At 31.5% G+C, this 20,724-nt stretch overlaps 2 protein-coding genes across 3 annotated transcripts; both read left to right on the forward strand.

The window, feature by feature from the left end:
* The first annotated feature begins 6,650 nt into the window (after positions 1-6,650).
* LOC120082823 (U-box domain-containing protein 6-like) lies at positions 6,651-10,265 on the forward strand. Its single transcript, XM_039038152.1, has 2 exons — positions 6,651-7,356; positions 9,220-10,265. Exons 1-2 carry the CDS (start codon positions 6,965-6,967, stop codon positions 10,085-10,087), a joined length of 1,260 nt encoding a protein of 419 aa, XP_038894080.1. The 5' UTR covers positions 6,651-6,964; the 3' UTR covers positions 10,088-10,265.
* Positions 10,266-11,746: 1,481 nt separating this feature from the next.
* Positions 11,747-16,822, forward strand: LOC120083410 (uncharacterized protein YNL011C). 2 transcript variants are annotated; one of them, XR_005483416.1, is made up of 14 exons: positions 11,748-12,032; positions 12,133-12,249; positions 12,322-12,454; positions 12,874-12,970; positions 13,154-13,197; positions 13,344-13,500; positions 13,947-14,018; positions 14,585-14,668; positions 15,008-15,109; positions 15,346-15,396; positions 15,592-15,717; positions 15,907-15,999; positions 16,245-16,443; positions 16,527-16,822. XR_005483416.1 is itself a non-coding variant. In XM_039039162.1 (13 exons), the coding sequence occupies exons 1-13, from the start codon at positions 11,753-11,755 to the stop codon at positions 16,365-16,367; spliced, it is 1,479 nt and encodes a 492-aa protein (XP_038895090.1). In that variant the 5' UTR covers positions 11,747-11,752; the 3' UTR covers positions 16,368-16,822. The 2 variants fall into 2 exon arrangements, 1 of the variants encoding a protein (XP_038895090.1); XM_039039162.1 differs by having other exon boundaries at positions 11,747-12,032; positions 16,245-16,822.
* The last annotated feature ends 3,902 nt before the right edge of the window (positions 16,823-20,724 follow it).

Here is a 20,724-nt window from a genome sequence, read left to right on the forward strand (position 1 = left end):
AAGTGGTTAATTTTAAAATATGATTAACAAGCGAAATAACGTATTTTAAGATTTTATTTTGAAAAATAGCAAGATGTTTTTAGGTTATGAAAAATAGTAAACTAATTTAGATTTAATTAATTACTAGTTATTAGATTACAAAAATATCCCAAATAGTATATACAATTAATTTATTTAAAATATATATTTTTTAAATCATAAAAATTGATTGACCTAACAACACCAAAAAGATCTCGCAATTGAGATCACGAAAGAACTCATTACAAAATAATTCTTCAAGATTCAAACACAAAAAAGTAATATTGGTTGGTAGAAAAAATTAATTACAGTATAAGACTATAAGTCCTCTTCATAAGTTTTTTTCCGCCAAATTTTTATGGAATCTAAAGCATTGAGATCATAAATAAACTTAAGAAGATACAATCGTACAACACAAATGTGAGACATTGCAAAATTTAAACAAAATAGTGGGTTATAGGTATTTTGAACAAAATTTCGAACCTAAGGGTAGTCCATGGCGGTATTAGCACCGACGACGATATTTATAAAGTTGGGAAGAATGAAATAAAACTTGAAGTTAGGATCCTCGATTAACCCGTAGACCTCCATTCTCAAACAAATTCTTCAATCAAATTTCATTGTTCTTCAAGAAGTCATTAAAAGAGAAATCAACGGTGCTAATTTACAAGGTATCATCCCACTTACGATTATAAAAAGAAAAAAAAATTGGTGGTTGAAAAGTCAAAGCAAGAACAACAATATATCTAGATGCTTATTTGGAAACGTTGGAAAAACAACAAATATTAGAATTGATTCCGACAAAGAAAAACAAAAAGGTTATGAATTTCAATAAAAATAAGTGTGTGAAGAGTATAAACTATTATAAATATAAAAAAGTAAAATAAATAAAATAGAGTGATATAAAATATTAAATTTAGATTACGCAAAATAGAAGGGAAAATTAAAAATAATTAGATAAATTGAGATTATTTGATATTTAAAAATAAAATCTAAAATACACAAAAATATGTGGATGAAACAAATAATTTTATAAATTCATATTTGAAAATAAATATTGGATCAAAATCAAGATTCAAAACAATTGATCCCGATTTTTCTTTTTGGTAAATTCAGTTTCTATTTATTATCAAATCTATAACCATCCAATTAAGTGTGATCACGTGGAAATGAGGCAATTTGCTATAATTCAAGACAATTCCGTATTTTTCTATTTTTCTAAATGAAAATGTAATTAATGCTATGATTTTGAATTTCTTCTAATCCATCTGAATATATCATTTTGTGCAACACGTGTTTCCAATCCATTTTAATTTATCATAATCATGTGATCAATTGTGGTTAAATAAAATTAAATAAACTGTACAAAGATAAATGTAGCACAAAATATATCTAATTATTTTTATTATTACTATTTATTAAGATTACATCTTCCTTGATCGGGCAATATCTAATTTCTCTTTTCAAGATTGCACAACTCTTGATTTAGGTCGAGTTTTTTTTGTTGCCACTTAAAATAACTTCCTTTCACTTACTTTTCTTCCATTATCCATTTATATTGGTATGTTTTTTCTTCAATTTATTTTTATCAAGAAAATATTAAAATAAATACAATTTACACAAAAAAGACGAGAGGTATCAAGATTAATAATAGACAAAAATAACATTGGAAATGGTCGTTAGATAGTATAACATTTCAATTTTGGAGCCTAGCATTAAGGGCTCCTATGTGCGGGAAAATTGAAATAATATTGTTGTTTTAAAAATTATTTATTAAAATAATGTTGTTTTCAAACTATTTATAAAAATATAGTTGTTTTTTCTTTTTTAATGTGTCGAGTCTTCAAAATTCGACCAACGTAGATCGAATTTTGAAGATTCGACCTTCATGTTTTTTTTTAATTTTCTATTAATTCGACATTTTATTATTTTATTATACTCTATTATTATTTGGTATATTCAACATTTTATTATTTTATTATTTTATTATTTAAGTTAATTTAACTCTAAAAAGAACAAATTAAAAGAAAATAATATCTCATAAAAATAAAAAAAATGTAAATTAAAATATCTCATTTATATAAAAATAATTATAAAAATCAATGTGTCTCACAAGGCGGACGTCATCGATTTCGAGCTGGTTGTCGTCGCCAACTTCGAACTTAAGGTTGCTCTGGTTCTTCTTGCTCTGTTACTTCTGCAGGCACTTCATAATATAAATATTCATTATGCTCTCCACGACCCCAACCATGTCCATGCACGTATGAAGACGAAGGACCAGCCTCTTAGTCATAATGTCCTGAACCAAATGTTGGCATCATCATCATTGGACTAACATAATCAGTTTGATTTTGCGTCTACATCACAGGGGTAACTCTTCCACATTACGAGCAACCTCATCAACTCATCCTCTTCCCGAACAGGTCCTCTACGTCTAGGAGCTGGTGGAGGAACAATAGGTATATCATACATATAATATATCTCCTCCATATAGCTTTGGTTGTCAATACATACATAGCAAGAACCTGGTTCGGATCATTCGCAACATCACAGAGTCTACTGTTGTTCGATCTATGTGAATTATAAAACAACTAGATAATATTTAAAATAAATTTAAATTAAAAATAATTAGATAATATTTAAAATAAATTTAAATTAAAAATAATTAGATAATATTTAAAATAAAAATTCATTAGATTACATATTCATTCATTTACCAAACGACCACAGCTGCTCTCGGACGAGTGATGTAGCGCCTTGTGATATTATTATACAAATGAATGTAGTCTTGAGTGACATCCTGTCAAACTGTTTAATAGAAATCCTCACTGCAATAAACCTTGCACGATAGTGCATTACCAAATGTGTAATTTTTTCGGACCAATCTACAATCCTTAAGTCGATTCATGCAGGGATTCAATATTACAAGGCGATGGGAATCCTGTTGAAAACCGAATTGTCTCATCACCCAGTCAGGAAGATGCCACTCACCAATGTGAAAATATATGAGAGACTCATCGTCCGCTATATGTTTTGACCATTCGTACAGAAATTAGGCAAAATATGCTTAATAATTTTGTACGACTCCCAAATAACCTGAAACAAAAAATTATATATTAGAGAACATTAAAGACAAATACAATAAAATGTGTATAAAATAATCAATTTGGTTCAGTGTTAAATATCCTGATCAAGTTGAAAAAGATCAAACATGTATCTGTACTGACTGACTATATGTGTGGCTATCCTAGTCACACAAAATTGTCTCTCCACCTAAATTTTTAAATTGATATTTAGATTCTAAATTAACTAGATCAATGATATAAAAATTAAATTAAATTAAAATAACATACCGAGAACCGTAGGCTCGTCCAACTAACTGGCGTCATTGATATGTTGTACCTGTGAAGCCATTGTTAGAAATCGCTCCCAAGCCCACAGTTGCAAAAGTATGAGAGGCCCAGTTATCTCACGAACTCATGTCTTGTTGTTTACAATATTGTCTATACAACCATGCCAAACATGCTCCACCCCACGAATACTGCCCCGTATCATAGAGGTTAGTTAATAGTGGCAGGAACATCAAGTGAACAAAATGACTTGTTTTTTCGGAAAACAAACTTCCACCCATCATTTGTAGTATATATGCTCGCACATATCTTATGACGGTTTCCTCGTCTGCATCGCCTGCGAGCCACGGAATTGTGTCCCTAACCACATCAAACTTAACCTCAATCCTTTAATTTTGTCGGCAGATGGGGTCACACCGAGGTACAATTAACAAACTTGTGACCAGTCATCGTACATCACTTTGATGACCGACTCACCGTCAACAGGTAACTCCAACAACACTCCTATTTCTTGTAGAGTGATAGTGCACTCTCCAACAAACATACGAAATGTATACGTCTCAAGCCTCCATCTCTCGACCAAGGTTGTGATTAGATGCCAGTCCAAAATAAATCTCAATGGCAACCCCATAGAATCCAGATGTACGGAGTAGCAGTAGTATTCGAGGGTGGAGTGGGATAGTGCGTTGGACAACTGCTCCCGACGCCTGCAAGAATATTTTTCCAGAGTACGATCTCGCCATACAACAAATGATCGATGAATGGACTGGTCGTACAAAATATCGAGATCAATAAATCTTGGGTTTAAAGCCATGATCGGAAAGGAAAAAAATATTTATTTCTCAATTAGAAGAAAATGTATAACTTAATTAACTAAATTAAATATACATGATAAAAAAAATATTTATTTCTCAATTAAATAATATACGACTTAATAAAAAAAATAATGTACAACTTTATAAATTATAATAAAAAATTGAATATACAATAAAAGTATCTACATTTAATTAAATATACATGATAAAAAAATATTTACCTTTTTAGATCGAGTCGACAAAATATTTTATATAACATTCCCACCCTCGAAAAATCTAAAACTCCAAAACAACCCTAAATCTCTAAAGAGTTTCACAACAACAATATTTCCTAAATTCTTTTCCTAACCACATTTAAAAAAAAAAAAAAAAAAAAAAAAAAAAAAAAAAAAAAAAAAAAAAAACTCCTATGTGATGCCTATCATCGCTAAGGGCTCAAAATTCTTCCTTTTGGTTGATACTTTGTTGACTAAAATTACTATCCTTTTTACTATATAGCAAAACTTACAAAGTCGCATTTTCTTTTTCTTTTTCTTTTTCCTTTTCTTTTTCCTTTTTCTTGTCACTCACCGTGTATTGATTTTAATGCGGACTATGATGCAATTCAACTAAGCTCTCCTATGAAAGGAAATAAATAAATAAATAAACTAAGCCTCCTTGTTCAATTGAATTAAACTCATACACTATTTTGGTGCTCATACCACTTCAATAGTTAGTTGGAAATATGTCACCTTTTGTTTATTTAAAAAGCAATATTGCCTGCCTTAGTAGTGTTGAATCTACTAATAACATTTTCAAATCGTTAATGCATATTTTTCACACGTGTCTTGATTTTTTTATTAATGTTGTTAATATTGTAAAGAAATGCCGGAATAAAATGGATAGTGGCACATTTTTGTCAGAGTAGTTTTTCATCTTCTTGTCTTCCTTTATTTTCATATACTTGTTTAGGAAGAACTATGAAGTAATTTTTCTTAGTTGTTCAATTTATTGGTAGGATTTTGGATGAAGAATGTCTTTATTTAGGTGTTTTTTAATTGATTTTGAATGAAATCAAGTATTAAATTAATTCAGTTATAAAAATTTAGAATTTAAATCAATACAATTTTTTAACCAATTGATACAGACTCCAAAAAAGAAATTATCAATTGATTTTTTTCCTTAAAAGACAACTAATTAAAGTTTCCGTTCAATTACAAGGGCAGTCTCTGAGCTTGCAGTCAAATAGGTCTTACAATTTCTTGACATTTAGTTTTTGAAAGAATTGCTTTATATTCTAACAGTTTTCTAACCACTTTTTTATTTTTCTTAAGTAAACATTTGAATTAATAGTCAAGGTTTCTAAAAATAAAAACAAGTTTATGTTTACTTTTCTTTAGCTTTCAAAACTTGATTTCGAATTTGAAATATTCCTAGAAAGTATACACAAAAATAGAGAAATCAAGTAGTGCAAGTAGTGTTCATAAGCTTAATTTTCAAAAAATGAAGAAAAAAAAAACTCGTTTGGTAACCATTTCGTCTTTCGTTTTTGTTTTTTTTAAAAAAATTAAGTTTATTTACTCCTCATTTCTTACAGTAATTTGCATCCATAGAATGATTGGATTTTTCGCCAAATTCCAAAAACAAAACAAAAACAAATTTTTAAAAGCTATTTTTTTTCTTTCAAATTTTGGCTTGGTAAATTATTGGTAAAAAATAGATAACTAAAGAAGAAATTTGGAGGGGAGTAATGTCTATAAATTTAATTTTCAAAAAACAAAAATAAAAACCAAATAATTACCAAATCAGACCTAAATAAATATGAAAAGGAGCCTTTTTACTATTTTAAAAACAAACTAAACCCTAACTAAAACAAATGGACTTTCAACTCACCAAGAAAAGTTAACAAAGGCAAACCAACCAGCTTCTTTTCAATTTTATACCCAAAGAAACTATATTCGTTTCCTCCCTGAGAACATGTGGTTGGTCGGAGGAGAATTTAAATCTCTAACCTCTTGATCGAGAACATATACTTTAATCAATTGAATTATGCTCGAATTGATTAAAAAGTAAAGGCAAAAAGTGAATTTTTAAATTTTTAAAATTTTACTATTTGTGTGTATAAGTTTTGTGTCATTTTCAAACTTGAATAAAAGACCTTTATAATTTATGTTTTAAAAGGCTAAGAAATAAGACTTATTAGATTATTTTTTAAACTTTGACAACCAAATAGACACAATCTTAAATGTCCATAGCTTAAATTTGTAATTTAACATTTTTTTTATAATTATATATTATGATCAATTTTTTGTCCATAAATACTTAAAAAGTAATTCAAAATATGTTTGTTGAAAGATGATGCATGAAGATTGGTTGCACTGGATTGTACTAAGAGAATACCATATTCCTTTTATTCACCCCATAAATTCATCTTCATAAACATTAATGGATTTGTAGCGCCGTAAAAATATGTCACAAATAAATAGAAGGAGTATTAAAAATTTTGTGAGATATTACTCAAAATACAATAAGACAAAATTGGAAAAAAAAAAAAGAGAAAAAAAGAGGACAATTACCTGCCAAGAATATGAATAACTTCCATGGCTCGTGAAGAAAAATGGCAAATCAAAGGACAGCTCTCTCTGCTGCTATTCACTCTCGTGTCACCATTATTTATTCCTACTCCGTACTCCCACCAAAAACAAACACTCCGTTTCCTTCTGCTCTCTCTTCCAAATTCCCATAACAAAATCAATTTCTCTCACACTCTCCTTTTCGTAATTCAGTACTGATCAGTTAATCATGCTTCCTTCACTCTCCCTTTATTCCTACATACAAAAATTACGGTTCGTCAGTCGCGTCCGCCGGTTCCTTTGCTCCAGATCATCTCGTAAGCGATTCCGTTTGCCGTCTGATCCATCGGATATTCCCAGGCCCAAAGTTAGGGAAATAGAACAGAGTATTATCCGGAAGTATGATCAGGCCGTGTTGCAGAGAACAGTGAAGAGCCTCCACTTCGGCGACGGAGACGAAAAAGAGAGAGCCGCCAAGGAAATTGAGAGGTTCATTAAAGAAAGCGCCAAGGTTAGAAAGCTGATTGTGGATCTTGGAGTTATACCTGCTTTGGTGGCGATGGCGGATTCCGATCCCTTGGCGGTGAGGGCCTTGATTCAACTTGCTAATCATACTTACCTGTAAGTAACTCCTCTTTCTCTCTCTTCCGAATTAGTTTTGCTTTCTTCTAGCTTGATTTGTCTTCCGCAACCAATCTTGTTTTTAGTTTTTGAAATTTATACTCATTTTTTAAATTTTGTTTAGATATTTCTGATATGAATTTTAATCCATAGAGAAATACATAGGTGCATATACTTTTATTTATTTGTGTACACAATAAGTTGAGGTATGAGTATGCCTTCAATCTTAAGAGATTGTACATGACTGTATGTTTACTTTGATGTGTACGTATATCATTTCAATCTCTTAATTACCTATATTTTAGGCATATTTTATAAGAAATAGATGTGACAGGCAGGAAAAGCTAAAGTGGCGGTTTGATATGTCATGATCGATAGAAACTTGGGTGACCAACCAAATTATAGTTAAATTAATTGTTATCAAATGGACAAATAAAAATATAAGCTAGAAAAGGTAATTAGTAAAGAATAGACATAAAGATTTACAAACTTATTAATAATACGTAGATATCTACGAGTAGAGGAAGAATAATTTACTATAAAGAATAATTCAAATTAATGAGTCATTAATAAGATTAGAGAGTTTATATAATACACTATTCTAAACTCTAAAGTCAAAATCACGTATAATGCGAATAATATATATATAAATATAAATTAGGTTTAGACTTTATACTTAATTGTTTGAAGTGTTAAATATATTCTAACATTATATATATAAGGTATATATCATAGAATAATTAGATCTTTAAATCTCCACCCATATTAACCTTAAAATGTACTACACTAGTTTTCGGTCAAAATTGAATTCAATAATTATCATCAAGTACTAAATTAATACGTTTTTTTTACCTTCTTTAACCAAATAATTAGCATTCATGAAATTACAACGTCTCCTCCACCCATCCATTTATATGTTATCATAATTTTTTTTTTAAAAAAAATCCATTTATGTTACCAAAAGCAAGTAATATATAGATCCATTAGATTTGCATTTTCTTATTTGTTTTCACAAATATTCTTTTTTGGAAAAGAAATGTCGTAATTGATGCTTTATTTTGTTTCTCTAGGTCAAAGTTTCAACTTAATTTATATGTTTATGAAATTAATTATTTAGTGCAAGTTTTTAATATTTGAATTCAAATTTGAATTTTGAAATTCTGCTCGACTTTGGTGAAGTTATGGGTAAAGGTAGATGACGAATCAGCAGCCTTCATTTTTTTGTGTGATGTGAAAAAGAACAGCCTTCATTATTGAAGTATATTTGTCCTCAAAATCAACTCCAACTATTGCTTGCAAGATTTTCAATAGTTGCTCGGATCTAACAGCTCAAAAAATTGAGGCTAAATATATATTTTACTCCCACATTTTTTGTCTTCGTTTTTCTTGCTTTTTCAATTTAATCCATAAATTCAATCCTTTTATATCAACTTCTTTCAGTTTAGTCCTCACTGTTGATGTTAAAATTAGTGAAGTGACAAAAATTTAGAGAGAAAAGAACACGACTTGAAATTTCTACCTATTTTTTAGAAACTAGGGAGGAGCTAAAACTTTCCATGGTGACTTTTTCTTCTCTCTAAATTTGTGTCATTTTACCAAGTATTAGACTAAGAAAGTTTATCATCACTTAATTTTAACATTCACCATGTCGATTAGGGACAAAATTGAAAAACCATTAGAACATTGAGGACCAAAACTGAAAAGTTAACCAAAAAGTTGTTCACAAACAGCTGACTAGCTCATGAAATCTTGACTTCACTCTGTTACATGGTTGATGTTTGATTGCTCATTGCAGCTGTGCTGTTACACCAATCCTACAATTGGTTAGTTTGATTTTATTTCTTTATCTCTGCATTTCTTCAGGAACAAAACACTAATGGTGGAGGAAGGAATCTTGACAAAACTACCAAACAACCCCCAGTTCACAAAAATGGACTCATCCAGCCATGAATTTCCAGAGCTTTTACTTTCACTTTCTTGTCTAGCAAACACCCAATTGTTTCTTGCTTCAACAGAACCAGTAATTTCATATCTCTTAACCATACTCAATAATTCAGAATCCAACCCCAAAACCAAAATGTTTTGTTTAGCAACTTTATTCAACATTTCCACCGTCCTAGAAAATGCAGAAACCTTAATCTCAAACGGTGTGGTTCCAACGCTACTCAGATTCTCCAGCATCAAAGAATTCTCAGAGAAAGCCCTACCGACATTAGCAAACTTGGCAGTGACTTCAAAAGGAAAGCAAGCTCTGGAAAGCAACTCAACATTCCCAGAGATTTTGATAGAGATTTTGACATGGGAAGAGAAACCCAATTGCCAAGAACTCTCAGTTTACATCATAATGATTCTGGCACATCAAAGCTGGGCTCAAAGAGAGAGATTGGCCAAGTCCAGCGTTATTGTCCCTGCGCTGCTGGGATTGGCCTTGTTAGGAAGTCCATTAGCTCAAAAGAGAGCTTTGAAACTGCTGCAATGGTTTAAAGAGGAGAGGCAGGCGAAAGTCGGGGTGCATTCTGGACCTCAGATTGCTGGGATAGTTGAAGTAGGCTCAGGATTCAGTGAGAAGGAGATTGAGAAAGGCAAGAGGATGATGAGAAGCTTGGTGAAGCAGAGTTTGTATAAGAATATGGAGATAATAACTAGGCGAGCCAATGGTGGGGAATGTTTAAGTCCACGGATTAGGAGGACTTTGGTTTGTAGCACTAGTTCTAAGAGTTTGCCTTTTTGAAAGGTTTTCAAATCCATATCACATTTATGATCTTTCATCATCTGCTTCTGTGTATTGTATTGTCATCTTTGCAGGTCAATCAAAGGCCAACGATATCTAGAAAATGAATGAGTCGATATTAGATAGATATAATATCTGTCTGAAAATAAGTTGGTTATAGGAGGAATAATTCATGTCATGCCTCTTTGTTTTTTTTTTTTGAATTCGTGATTATTCTATTCGATTTTTTTCCCTTACTTGATATCTTTTTAAATAAAAATAAGTTTTATCTCAAAATTAGTTGATCATAAAAAAAAAATGAACTCAATCTTATTCTATAACGATGGTAAGATTCTCCATCACTATAAACTATATCAAAATATTTCTAAAATCATTCTTATTCTAAAATGGCCACTTTGGGTAAGGACGAATTAGTGATTTGGAAAAAATATCAGAATTAGTTGAAGGAAAATATCTAACAAAAGGTTAATAAAACCAATATTTTACATGTGAAGTAACACCAACACGTTTACAAAAGCACAACAAATATAATAGAGTCCACTTAACTATTCGAGACATAGGCTACGAAAAATTCTTAACCATGTGTTGTGTTTGGTAAAAAATTTAAATTTAATCCATTAAAATCATTTTAAAAATACATTAATTTCATGTAGGAAAAAATCTAAACATTTTTTACATTTAGTAAAACAGATTTAAATTAAATCCATTAAAATCATTTTAAAAATATATTAATTTCACGTCTATTTTTATATTTTAAAAGCAATATCTTACTAGCTTTTAGATTCTTCTCAAATTAGGTAAATCTTTTAATTAATATTTAATATTTAATTTTATATTTTGAAAAGAAGATTTATTTTATATATTTATCTATTTCTCACCTAATCAACTCTATTTTCTATTTTTCAAGAGTTAAATGTATTTTTTTTTTTAAAAAAAATTATACCATATTGGTTTTTTTTTAAAAATAAAACCATTTTTCTTAATATTTAAAAATTAAACTATAATAAACGAAATTTATTATACTAAACAATTATTTAAAATTTTAAATTACAAAAGAATTTAAAAAAGTTGATTATAAGTCTATTTTAATTATTATATCTAAAATAAGACGCTTTTGTATTTATTTATCACACTCTAACCTACTTTTTCAAGTTTAAGCTAAAATTTATCAAACACTATTTTACTTCTTTTTACAACTGATTTTTCTGAAAACACAACTTTCAACAATTATTCTAAAAGCTACTACAATCCCAAATGAAGTCATGGTTCATCGAAAAAAAAGGTTAGGGTTTGAATCTCCTATCTTATATGTTGTTGAACTCTAAAATAAAATAATATATCCAATTGATAGATGATTTTTCCATTTATTTATGAACATGAATAACAATCTCCCGATGAATTAGTACCTGTTTGAGAGTGATTTTAAAATTGTTAAAATTACAAATTGTCATAATCAAAATTACTCTAAAATATACTTTTCATCCTCAAAATAATTTTTAACTAAAAAAATGAAAAAAAAGTAAGGTAAAAGATAATCACTTAAAAGTAAGGTAAAAGATAATTTTAATAGTTTCAAAATGAAAAAAATGGACAAAATATACGTAACGGTCGGAAAATAGCATATATATAGCCCAAACTTAAGAGTAAGTAATCGCGAAAAGATGGATGCTGAGGTGGAGGATAGGCGGAAATGAAAAAGAAAATAATAATAATAATAATAATAAAAAAAAAAAGGCATCGGCAAAGTGTTCCCGGCCGCAGAGTACGCGCGCGATTATGGCGGAAACAAGCTTGGGTCCCTCACTGTGCCTCAATCTCCCCAAAACTCCTCTCCATGTTTCTTCCAGATCTTTTCTCTCTATGGCTCTTCCTCCTTCCCATTGCAATGGCTCCTCCGCTTCTAATCATAATAACCCTAACCAACCCTCTCTCCTCGTCTTCTCAGGTCTCAATCCCTGAATCTTGCCGGAACTACTACAATTCCGCTGTTTCGTAATGCCTCCGTTCATTTTCTCTTCTGAACGAGTACGTTTCTCATGGTGTAGGTGGAACTGCATTTAATGGCGTAGTCGAGGAGCTCAAAAACTTTACAACTCGTGTGGCCCATGTTCTTCCTGTTTCCGATGATGGCGGTAGCACCGCTGAGATCGTTCGTGTGCTTGGTGAGTCTGTTTAACGTTAATTATTTTTTTTTGGAAATTATATATTCAATTTTTGACTGAATCTTGGGCTAGGTGGTCCGGCTGTTGGAGATATACGGTCAAGATGTTTGAGGTTATCTGATCAGAGTACGGCGGAGGCTCTCGCGGTGCGCAGATTGTTAGGTCATCGTTTACCGCTTGATGCACAGCAGGCCAAGTCGGAGTGGTATCTTTTTCACCAGCTGACTTACTTTCTTTCATTTTTTTGGTCTTTTCCCCCTCCAAAATGATAAATGTAGCATGTTTTAACTTTTAGCTTTGGCTTCATCAGCTTTGTCATCAAGTTGCCATGATTTAAGAACAATTTTAATGAAATTTCTATCTAAACGCTTGCAATTCTGAATCTCGCATATGACGTATCAATTTACAATAAAAACAATTTGAATAAGCTTGCAGCCTCCTTTATTATTTTGGCTCTGTCGTTCGTTTTTTTATCGTTTTTTTTTGGGCGCAAAGTACACACTGTGGTTACTTGTTATCTATTTCTTTGTGGCATGAACTTGATTCTCTATTTGCTAGGTTTCATAGCACTTAGCAGGCAACGATCTAATTGGTAACAGAACAATCTCTATGGAAATTTGTCAGGTATGATATCGTGGAAGGAGAAAATTCTCTATGGGACGGTGTCTCAAAGCCCTACAGGGAAACTATTCGAGCATTTCTGGCCTATTTTCAGAACCAGGTACAATGTAGGTGACATTTTTGGCTCTTAGTTCATAGTAGGCTAACTAATTTTTAAGGTTCTTCTGATCTCCCACTCTACTTTTATGCCTCTAATCACACTACTATAATTCCCCATCAATTTAAGTCTATTTGTTTTTAACGAAGGCTGCATATGAAATGTAATAAAATTGCTTGACTACAGATTCTTCGACGGTCCGAAATGTTATTTTGTTTCAGCAATGGAAGGTATGTGTTGTAGTTTATCCTTGCTCTATCGAAGGTATGGACTTAAGGAAGGAAAAGTACATAAGTTGGTTTTACATAATACCAAATTATGCAACTCATTGGTTCATTATTTTGAGCATGAGTTACTAACTTCCTTTACTTCGCAGCATTGGGAATTTCTTTTTTGCAGGTGCTCGTATATTTTTCCAATCGTTAGATGCTGCAATTTTTCTGTTTTCACGTGTTTCAGACATCCCATCAGGCAGCCTTGTCCTTCCAGTGATTTCCACTAATGATAGGCTCACATTAGGATGTGAATTATGGGTATGATGTCAACATTCTGTTCCTTTTACAATTATTGCTCAAGATTTTATATAATACATGCCAATAACAATGAGAGAGTGCAAGAATGAGCCTAAGTGCCTGAAAGAGGTAATAGTAATTTCAATTATCTAGTGCATTCAAATTCTCTGTTCAGAGGTGAACTAATGTTGAGACATTTCATTTTTCACATTGCCGTTGGAGCCAAGGTTGCAGAATTCATCTTTTAAACCTTTCTTTCTGAAACCTAGTTGCTTTGAATCCCTTCCATACTCTCTCCTCAACTCTCAAGTTAACTTTTTAAAATTTTCTTAATGTCATTGCTCTTTTTCATAAAGATTCTGATACAGCTGTTAAGTTTCTCCAATGCTGTCTTGGGATGGACTCATGAATTTGAACTATGAAAACCATCCATTTTAAACATTGTTCTTTTTACAATCTACGTTCAGGATGGGACAATAATACGTGGTCAGAATGAAATCTCTCATCCAACGACTGGACCTTCAGAAATTATTAATAAGGTACAGTTTGTTTGAAGCCGATTTTTATTTCACAGTGAAGCCGTGAAGTTCATTTCTAATTGTGATATTTGTTTCCTGATAACTATGGTTACCAAGGCTCATCTGCAGTTGATTAAACTCTGCTGGTGTTTCATAGAAATGCTTTTAATATTGGTGATCCAGGGCTTTACTTCATGGAAACGATGTAGCACAGATTTACAGTAGAGGGGTCAATCATGGGAATGTGAAGTGATCTTGCTTACTTATACAAATGCCGTGGTTGAAAACATGAAATCAATTTATTTTGTGGATTTTATACATTAACTTGGATTACTCAAGTTTGATTCTTTAACTAAAAATTTCACATAAAATCAGTGGATGGTTAATCTGGCCATTTATTAACTCATTGCACTATTTTCTCCATGATGATTATCCTACATATTGAACTTATTCAATATACATGATTGTTACCGACTGGTGTGATGATTCAATGTTGTAGTTGGAAATGCTTTGGCATGTGGTTAGACGATTAGATGTAGAGGTGGTTACGAGGTTTTCTTATTTACTCAAATGTGGAAATCTTACAGGGAAACAGTTTGGCTCCAGCACTTCCTTCAAGAATAAAAAGGGTATTTTACATGTCAAGTGAGGGCTGTAATTTGCTGCATGAGGTAAATGACTTATCCACTGTAACTTGATCATAATACGGGCTATACTTACCTACTTCTATTACGTAACTTTTAGTATCAATCTTGTGAAGGGTGTTGTCTGAGAAAAATAGTTTTTGTTTGAATTTTTTTTCTCCTAATTCGGTTTAAGGTGTATTATCAACTTATCAATCATGAATACTATATGGAAGCATCTTGATTCTTTTGTCTCTGTTTCTGTTTTGTTTTGTTTTTTTTTGTTTACATATTTTGAATGCTATAAACAAAAATGCTACTCTTTAAAATGCTTATTCAAACCTGATTTCCATGACTCATGGTAATTGCAGTGCTTTCATTAATTAGGTTTTCCCTGCTGCAAATCCTGTTGTCCTCAACCAGTTGAAGAACGTGGACTGCATTGTTTATGCTATGGGATCCCTCTTCACTTCCATATGCCCATCACTGGTAAAAGTCTTTATAACTTGTACGCATTCTATTCCATCATTAGATTTTGCTTACTTCAACTTACTAGTTACACAACTCTTGTTGATATGAATCATATGATTATGTAATGATATGATGAATTTACAGTTTTAGTTTTCTGCCATGCTAATCTTCATTTTGTTTTCTTTTACAAAACACGATATTACAGGGTAGTCAAATTTAACGCTAATTTTTTCACCATTTATGGATTATTTCAGGTGTTGCTTGGAATTGGTGAGATCATTTCATCAAGATCCTCCTGCCCGAAGGTAATATTTGCTCAAACCTGAACAATGATAGTTCCACACTGTCATCTGCTAGATGGCCCATTTATGATAAATTAAAAATTTTCGCTTAGTGCTTTCAGGTTTTTTTTTTTTATAGTATTTTTTATGGTTAGTTCATCCATTAATCAGCACTGAATCTCAAACATCTGGCATGGATTTGCATCATTCCAATGACAGGTGCTTCTATTGAATGGCACACATGATCGCGAGACTAGTGGTTTTACTGCTTCAAGTTTTACAACTGCCATTTCAGATGCTTTAAACAGAACCTACGGAGACAAGGATAATTGTTTAAATAACACCGTAAGTTAATTCTTATAAATTTAAATAATTAAATCATACCCTTGTGAAACGGGTAATCTGTTGTCTGGTAACAAATATTTCTGCGCAGTCATATTACTCAAGTTTTGATAGTTTTAAGTTTCGCTTTCAGAAAACACATTGTTGGGTCTCTTAAGAAAATGTTTCTGTTGCAATATCTTATGTATGTAGCCGGATCAGTACATTAATACCATTTTGGTGCCCAAAGACGGCAAGATTCCAGTAGATTTTCAAGCCTTGGCTGCACAAGGAATCTTTGATGTGGTATGATCGAGTACACATTTCCATTGTTAGTAACTTGGTATCATCAACACCACCGTTATGATTACTTGCTTTTAGTTGCATTGGAATAAACGTCTTTGCCAATTTCGTGCCCAGCAGACTTATGACTTCTGAGGGCACAGATTCGTAAAAAGTTTTTCCAGTTTTCGATTGCATTTACTATTAATGATGTGTAATTGCCTTAATTTGTGCTATTTTAGTGCATGATTAAAATGAAACTTCTGCAGATTGTCGTTGATTCCGTATGTGATTCTAAGATTGGTGTAGCATTTGATCCCAAATCTTTGATTGAAACACTAGCAAAGTTGATTGCAAGATATACAAGATTACATATCACGCGACAGGTTTAAATGACGGCATATGGGATTCATGGGAACGTACGCACTTGACGATGCTACAACCCTCCCCTTATTATTTGAATTTAAGGTTTGAACTCTCCAATATACTTATATCAATTATCCGATGACAAGATATGTTCTTCAGATGAACATTATGAAATGTCATTACAGGGGGCAGACCCACTTTTATCGTCTTGGCTTTTTACCTACACTCGAAGAATACAACATGCGATCTTAGCAAAGTTGTTTGATCCTTTCTTACCCAAGTAACTCACTCCATCTCTTGTAAAGAACTTACCAACCAATCTTTATTAATATATTTAAAATATTGTCTTATAAGGTAGTTCAGGGACATGGGAATATCATCACCCGAAACTAACTTTGATTATGCTTTTATCTATTTTCCATTCTTTTCATGCTATGATTCATCCTAAGACATTGATATTAATGGGTTTATTGTAAATTGATATCTGTTGTAATAGCTCTTGCTAAAAGCTCTCTATTTTGATGTTCTTAGCAACAAAACCATCATGGGTTGTTCATGGGTATAATGAAGGATTTATAAAGGATTTAGGAATGAATTCAATTTATATTAGTCACTTACTTAGATTGATTAACATTTCAAGTGTTTAATTTTGAAAATAAGTCATTTTGGAAAAAAATTGAAGTGTTTAGTAACAACTTAAAATAGTTTTTAAAACATTTTTATAGTTTATTTTAAATGATTTTTTATCAAAAGAGTTGAAATAAAAATAAATGATTTTTTTAAGAACATTTTGCTCTTAATATCCTAGAAATTTTAGTTGAGGTGACTATAAAAAAATGATGTTCTTACCAACAACACATACCCCATAACCAAGGAGGCTGATGCCAAAGGTGGTGGGAAATTGTTTGACATCTTTTTTTGTGGAAATATTTGATAATTTTTGTTTGAAAAAGTAATCAAATCTCTCGATCGTAGGCTCCTTTTAGTTGACGATTTGATCTTTCCTTTATTAAAAATTTTCAATTTATTTTTCCTTGAATAGCTAGCTAGCCATTGATTTAACAGAAAACTGTTGTAACTTAAAATCTTCAAATTGAATAGGATCAGCTCTCGAAATGGCCTACGTTTTCTCCTTTAGAATAGAAAGTCTTGCTTTTTAGACTCAACTATCCAACAAGACAATGGTATAAATGGCTTACCACAGCTCAAAATTCCTTTGAGGTTATGCAAAAATTGCAAAGCAATACATATTCATATCCAAAAATCTTCAATTATTACATGTGGATGATTGTGAATCAAGTGTTACAAATGATTTTAGGAGAAAAAATTTAGTTTTAATTTCGTTTTTAGAAGCCTTTGATTATTCTAAAGAACTTGGTTCATGTGGACAAGGAGATGTACAACTATTCGAATTTTGCGAGGAGAGTTTACCTCACAAGAATTTAATAAATTTTGTTAGTTGAGACATGTGAACTCAAAAAATATTTTAATTTGAAGTCTGGCTAACTTTGGTTGTGAGAAATAAGACTCTAAATTATTTATGAGTCTTTGGTTGTACATCTCATGTTCGATTGAAGTTTCATCGAACAAAAATAGAAGAAAATCATGGATGTAGAAATGCAAGCAATGATGAATGATACATTGGAATTGACATAACCTAGATTAAGGTAGAAAAATGATTGTTGTAAAATGGATAAACAAAACCAAGTTAAATGAATGGTGAAGTTTACAGATACAAAGCAAAGCTCATAGTAAAGGGGTATTCTAACAAACATCATAAACATAGGCACTTGTAGAAATAATTAGGCTAGTGGTATCTCTTATAATCTTTCACTTTCACTCTCATAAACATCATAAGCTACATGCTTTTTAGGAGTTTGTTGTGAAGTTAATAATAAATTGATTCTTAATGCATTCAGTTTTAATGGAGGAATTTGTAGACATATTTTAATGTTATTGGTCATATAAAATCACACCACTGTAGCTCCTTTTAGTTACTGATTTAGTATTACATTTATTCCAATAGCTGTTAAACTTGAGTCCTTTCTTTTTGTTTAATTTGTTTTGTAAAGATTTCTTTAATCAACTTTGTGAAGGCCATTTAATAAGTACAGGTATAAATTTGAGATACTTCTATCATTATTTTAATATGTGACAGTCTCTTCGAATAATTTATCCTATTTAATGGTAGAGAATCTTTTCTTCTAGAGAAATAAGAAAACCTTATTTGTCTCTAAGATGGTGTCATTTTAGTCACTAAGCTTTGAGCTTGATTTCAATTTAATCTCACTTTTAAAATGCTATGATTTTACCTTGAATTTCATTTCAATTTGGTCCCTAAATTTTATGAAATCTTGATTTTTCATCGAATATTCCTTCAATCTTTAGTATTAATTATTATAAAAGAATTTTAAAAATTATAATTTTAAAACCCACTACATTATTATTCTAAATTAATATGAAAAATCGAGATTAAAGATTTAAAATCATGAAACTTTGAGACGAAATTGGATTGCAAAATTTTAAAATAGAGAAAAATGTTGATATTGAGTTTGTGAATCCCCATTTCAGTAGTGCACATTTGAGTGTATTGTTTCATGCTCGAGGAGCCTATATATTGCTTTGTCTAACTAACATACATAGTTAGATTGCATCTAATTTATCTGGTGGTTGGCTCATATATACTTCATCCAATCTCCCATTCAAGAAGGCAATTGTTGAAGTCCAGCTGCCAAATTGCCCGGATCACCCGAATTGTAGAAGCTTTGACGACCGGATTGAATGTCTTGAAAAAGTCCACACCAGGGTGTTGACGAAACCCTTTTGTCACCAACCTTGCCTTGTACCTCAGAATTGATCCATCAACAATTCTTTTGATTCAGTCTCAGTCCAATCATGGTTCAGTTTCGACAACCAAACGCTTTGCCGTTTGTTATCATGGGATGAGTAGGTTGAGGAGCTGGATTTGGCGGAGGGTTGAGAGCATTCTGAACAGAGGGTGGTGGATCAGGGCTCGAAGGAGAGGGAGAGATGGGAATGACAGATTCATTGGGAGGACTGAGGTGACTCACAAGTGAGACGGGGATAAGGGAGTGGGTGAGTGGGTTGTAAATTGGGCTTAGTTGATTTGTGATTGAGCTTTATACGTAAGCTTGGGCTGTGAGAATAAATGGGAGAGGATAGATTAGGACTTGGTGAGATTAGTCATGGGTGATGGGCTTGGGTTGATTTGTGTCTGGTTTAATGGGCTGGATTAACAACCATTGGGTAGCAAAATTTGTCAACAACTGTTTCGGAGCCCTTCATTAAGCATTCCCTTCAAAAGAACTCGACCCATACTCTTGTCCTTTACAAGGCAATAAGATTCACGAAGCTCAACAAATACACCATTATCTTGTGCTAATTTGGATACACTCACCAGATTTTTGCTATTTCAGGCATACAACATATTTAACAGAGATTTCCCATCTAATAAGGTAGAATTTCCAACAGAAGTTATATTCAATCTATCTTCATTACCCACTGTAACACATTCATTACCTGTATACTCCACAGAGTTATTATAATGGTTGAAGTCGGCTATAACATGATGAAGGAATGAAATTCCTTTTGCGGACAATCGAAATTCAATTTCAAATCATGAAAATAACAGAAAAATAATACAAAATTGTAACAGGATAGACATCAAAATTAATCCTGTAAGCATGCTTTCTAATTTGAGAGAAAGAGAAGTAGAAATTACTCACCCTTGTAGAAATTTTTTCTTCACGTACATCCTCTCCAAGCCTCGAACTCAACACAACATGAATACGGGAGCTTTTTCAATGAACACGAACACTGCAATAACAAACTTCTGATCACGAAGTTATCTTGTTATTCTCCAACAAGGAATAAAGTTGTTGGACTTCTTTAGATTTTTGGGAGAGAGAAATTGAATTCAAAGAAGATTGAGAGAACATTTTGAGAGAGTTTTTTTTGGAAAACACGTTTGTTGTTGTTTCTCCCCAATTCTGTATTCAAAATACAGATAAAAGAATGGACGAGGGAGGGAGTTACTAAAAGAATAACTCCTCTCTAATGAAGTGTTATTAAATTAAATATTATATAAAATATAATAAAAATAATACATAGGGATCTTTTTAAAAATAAAAAATATTTAAAATATTTACACTTTATAGCAAAAAGTTCAAAAAATACAAAGCATTTTTGGAACTTTTGCTATAAAGTGTAAATATTTTTAGGATTTTTCTATGGATAAGAATTTTCCTAATATATAATTAATTAACCAACCTTTAATTAATTAACTATATATTATGTATCTTAATCATATTAAAATGTAACTCTCCCTTGTAACCTATAGGTTTAATATGAATCTTATTCATA

The sequence above is a fragment of the Benincasa hispida genome, chromosome 8, assembly GCF_009727055.1.
Source record: "Benincasa hispida cultivar B227 chromosome 8, ASM972705v1, whole genome shotgun sequence".
In the NCBI taxonomy this organism is placed as follows: domain Eukaryota; kingdom Viridiplantae; phylum Streptophyta; class Magnoliopsida; order Cucurbitales; family Cucurbitaceae; genus Benincasa; species Benincasa hispida.

Coding starts and splice junctions, on each gene's coding strand:
- LOC120082823 (XM_039038152.1), top strand. CDS start 6,965: ATGCTTCCTTCACTCTCCCTTTATTCCTACATACAAAAATTACGGTTC. Junction 7,357..9,219: donor CTTGCTAATCATACTTACCT/GTAAGTAACTCC, acceptor GCATTTCTTCAG/GAACAAAACACTAATGGTGG.
- LOC120083410 (XM_039039162.1), top strand. CDS start 11,753: ATGCTGAGGTGGAGGATAGGCGGAAATGAAAAAGAAAATAATAATAAT. Junction 13,198..13,343: donor TTTTGTTTCAGCAATGGAAG/GTATGTGTTGTA, acceptor TTTACTTCGCAG/CATTGGGAATTTCTTTTTTG. Junction 15,718..15,906: donor ATAATTGTTTAAATAACACC/GTAAGTTAATTC, acceptor TTATGTATGTAG/CCGGATCAGTACATTAATAC.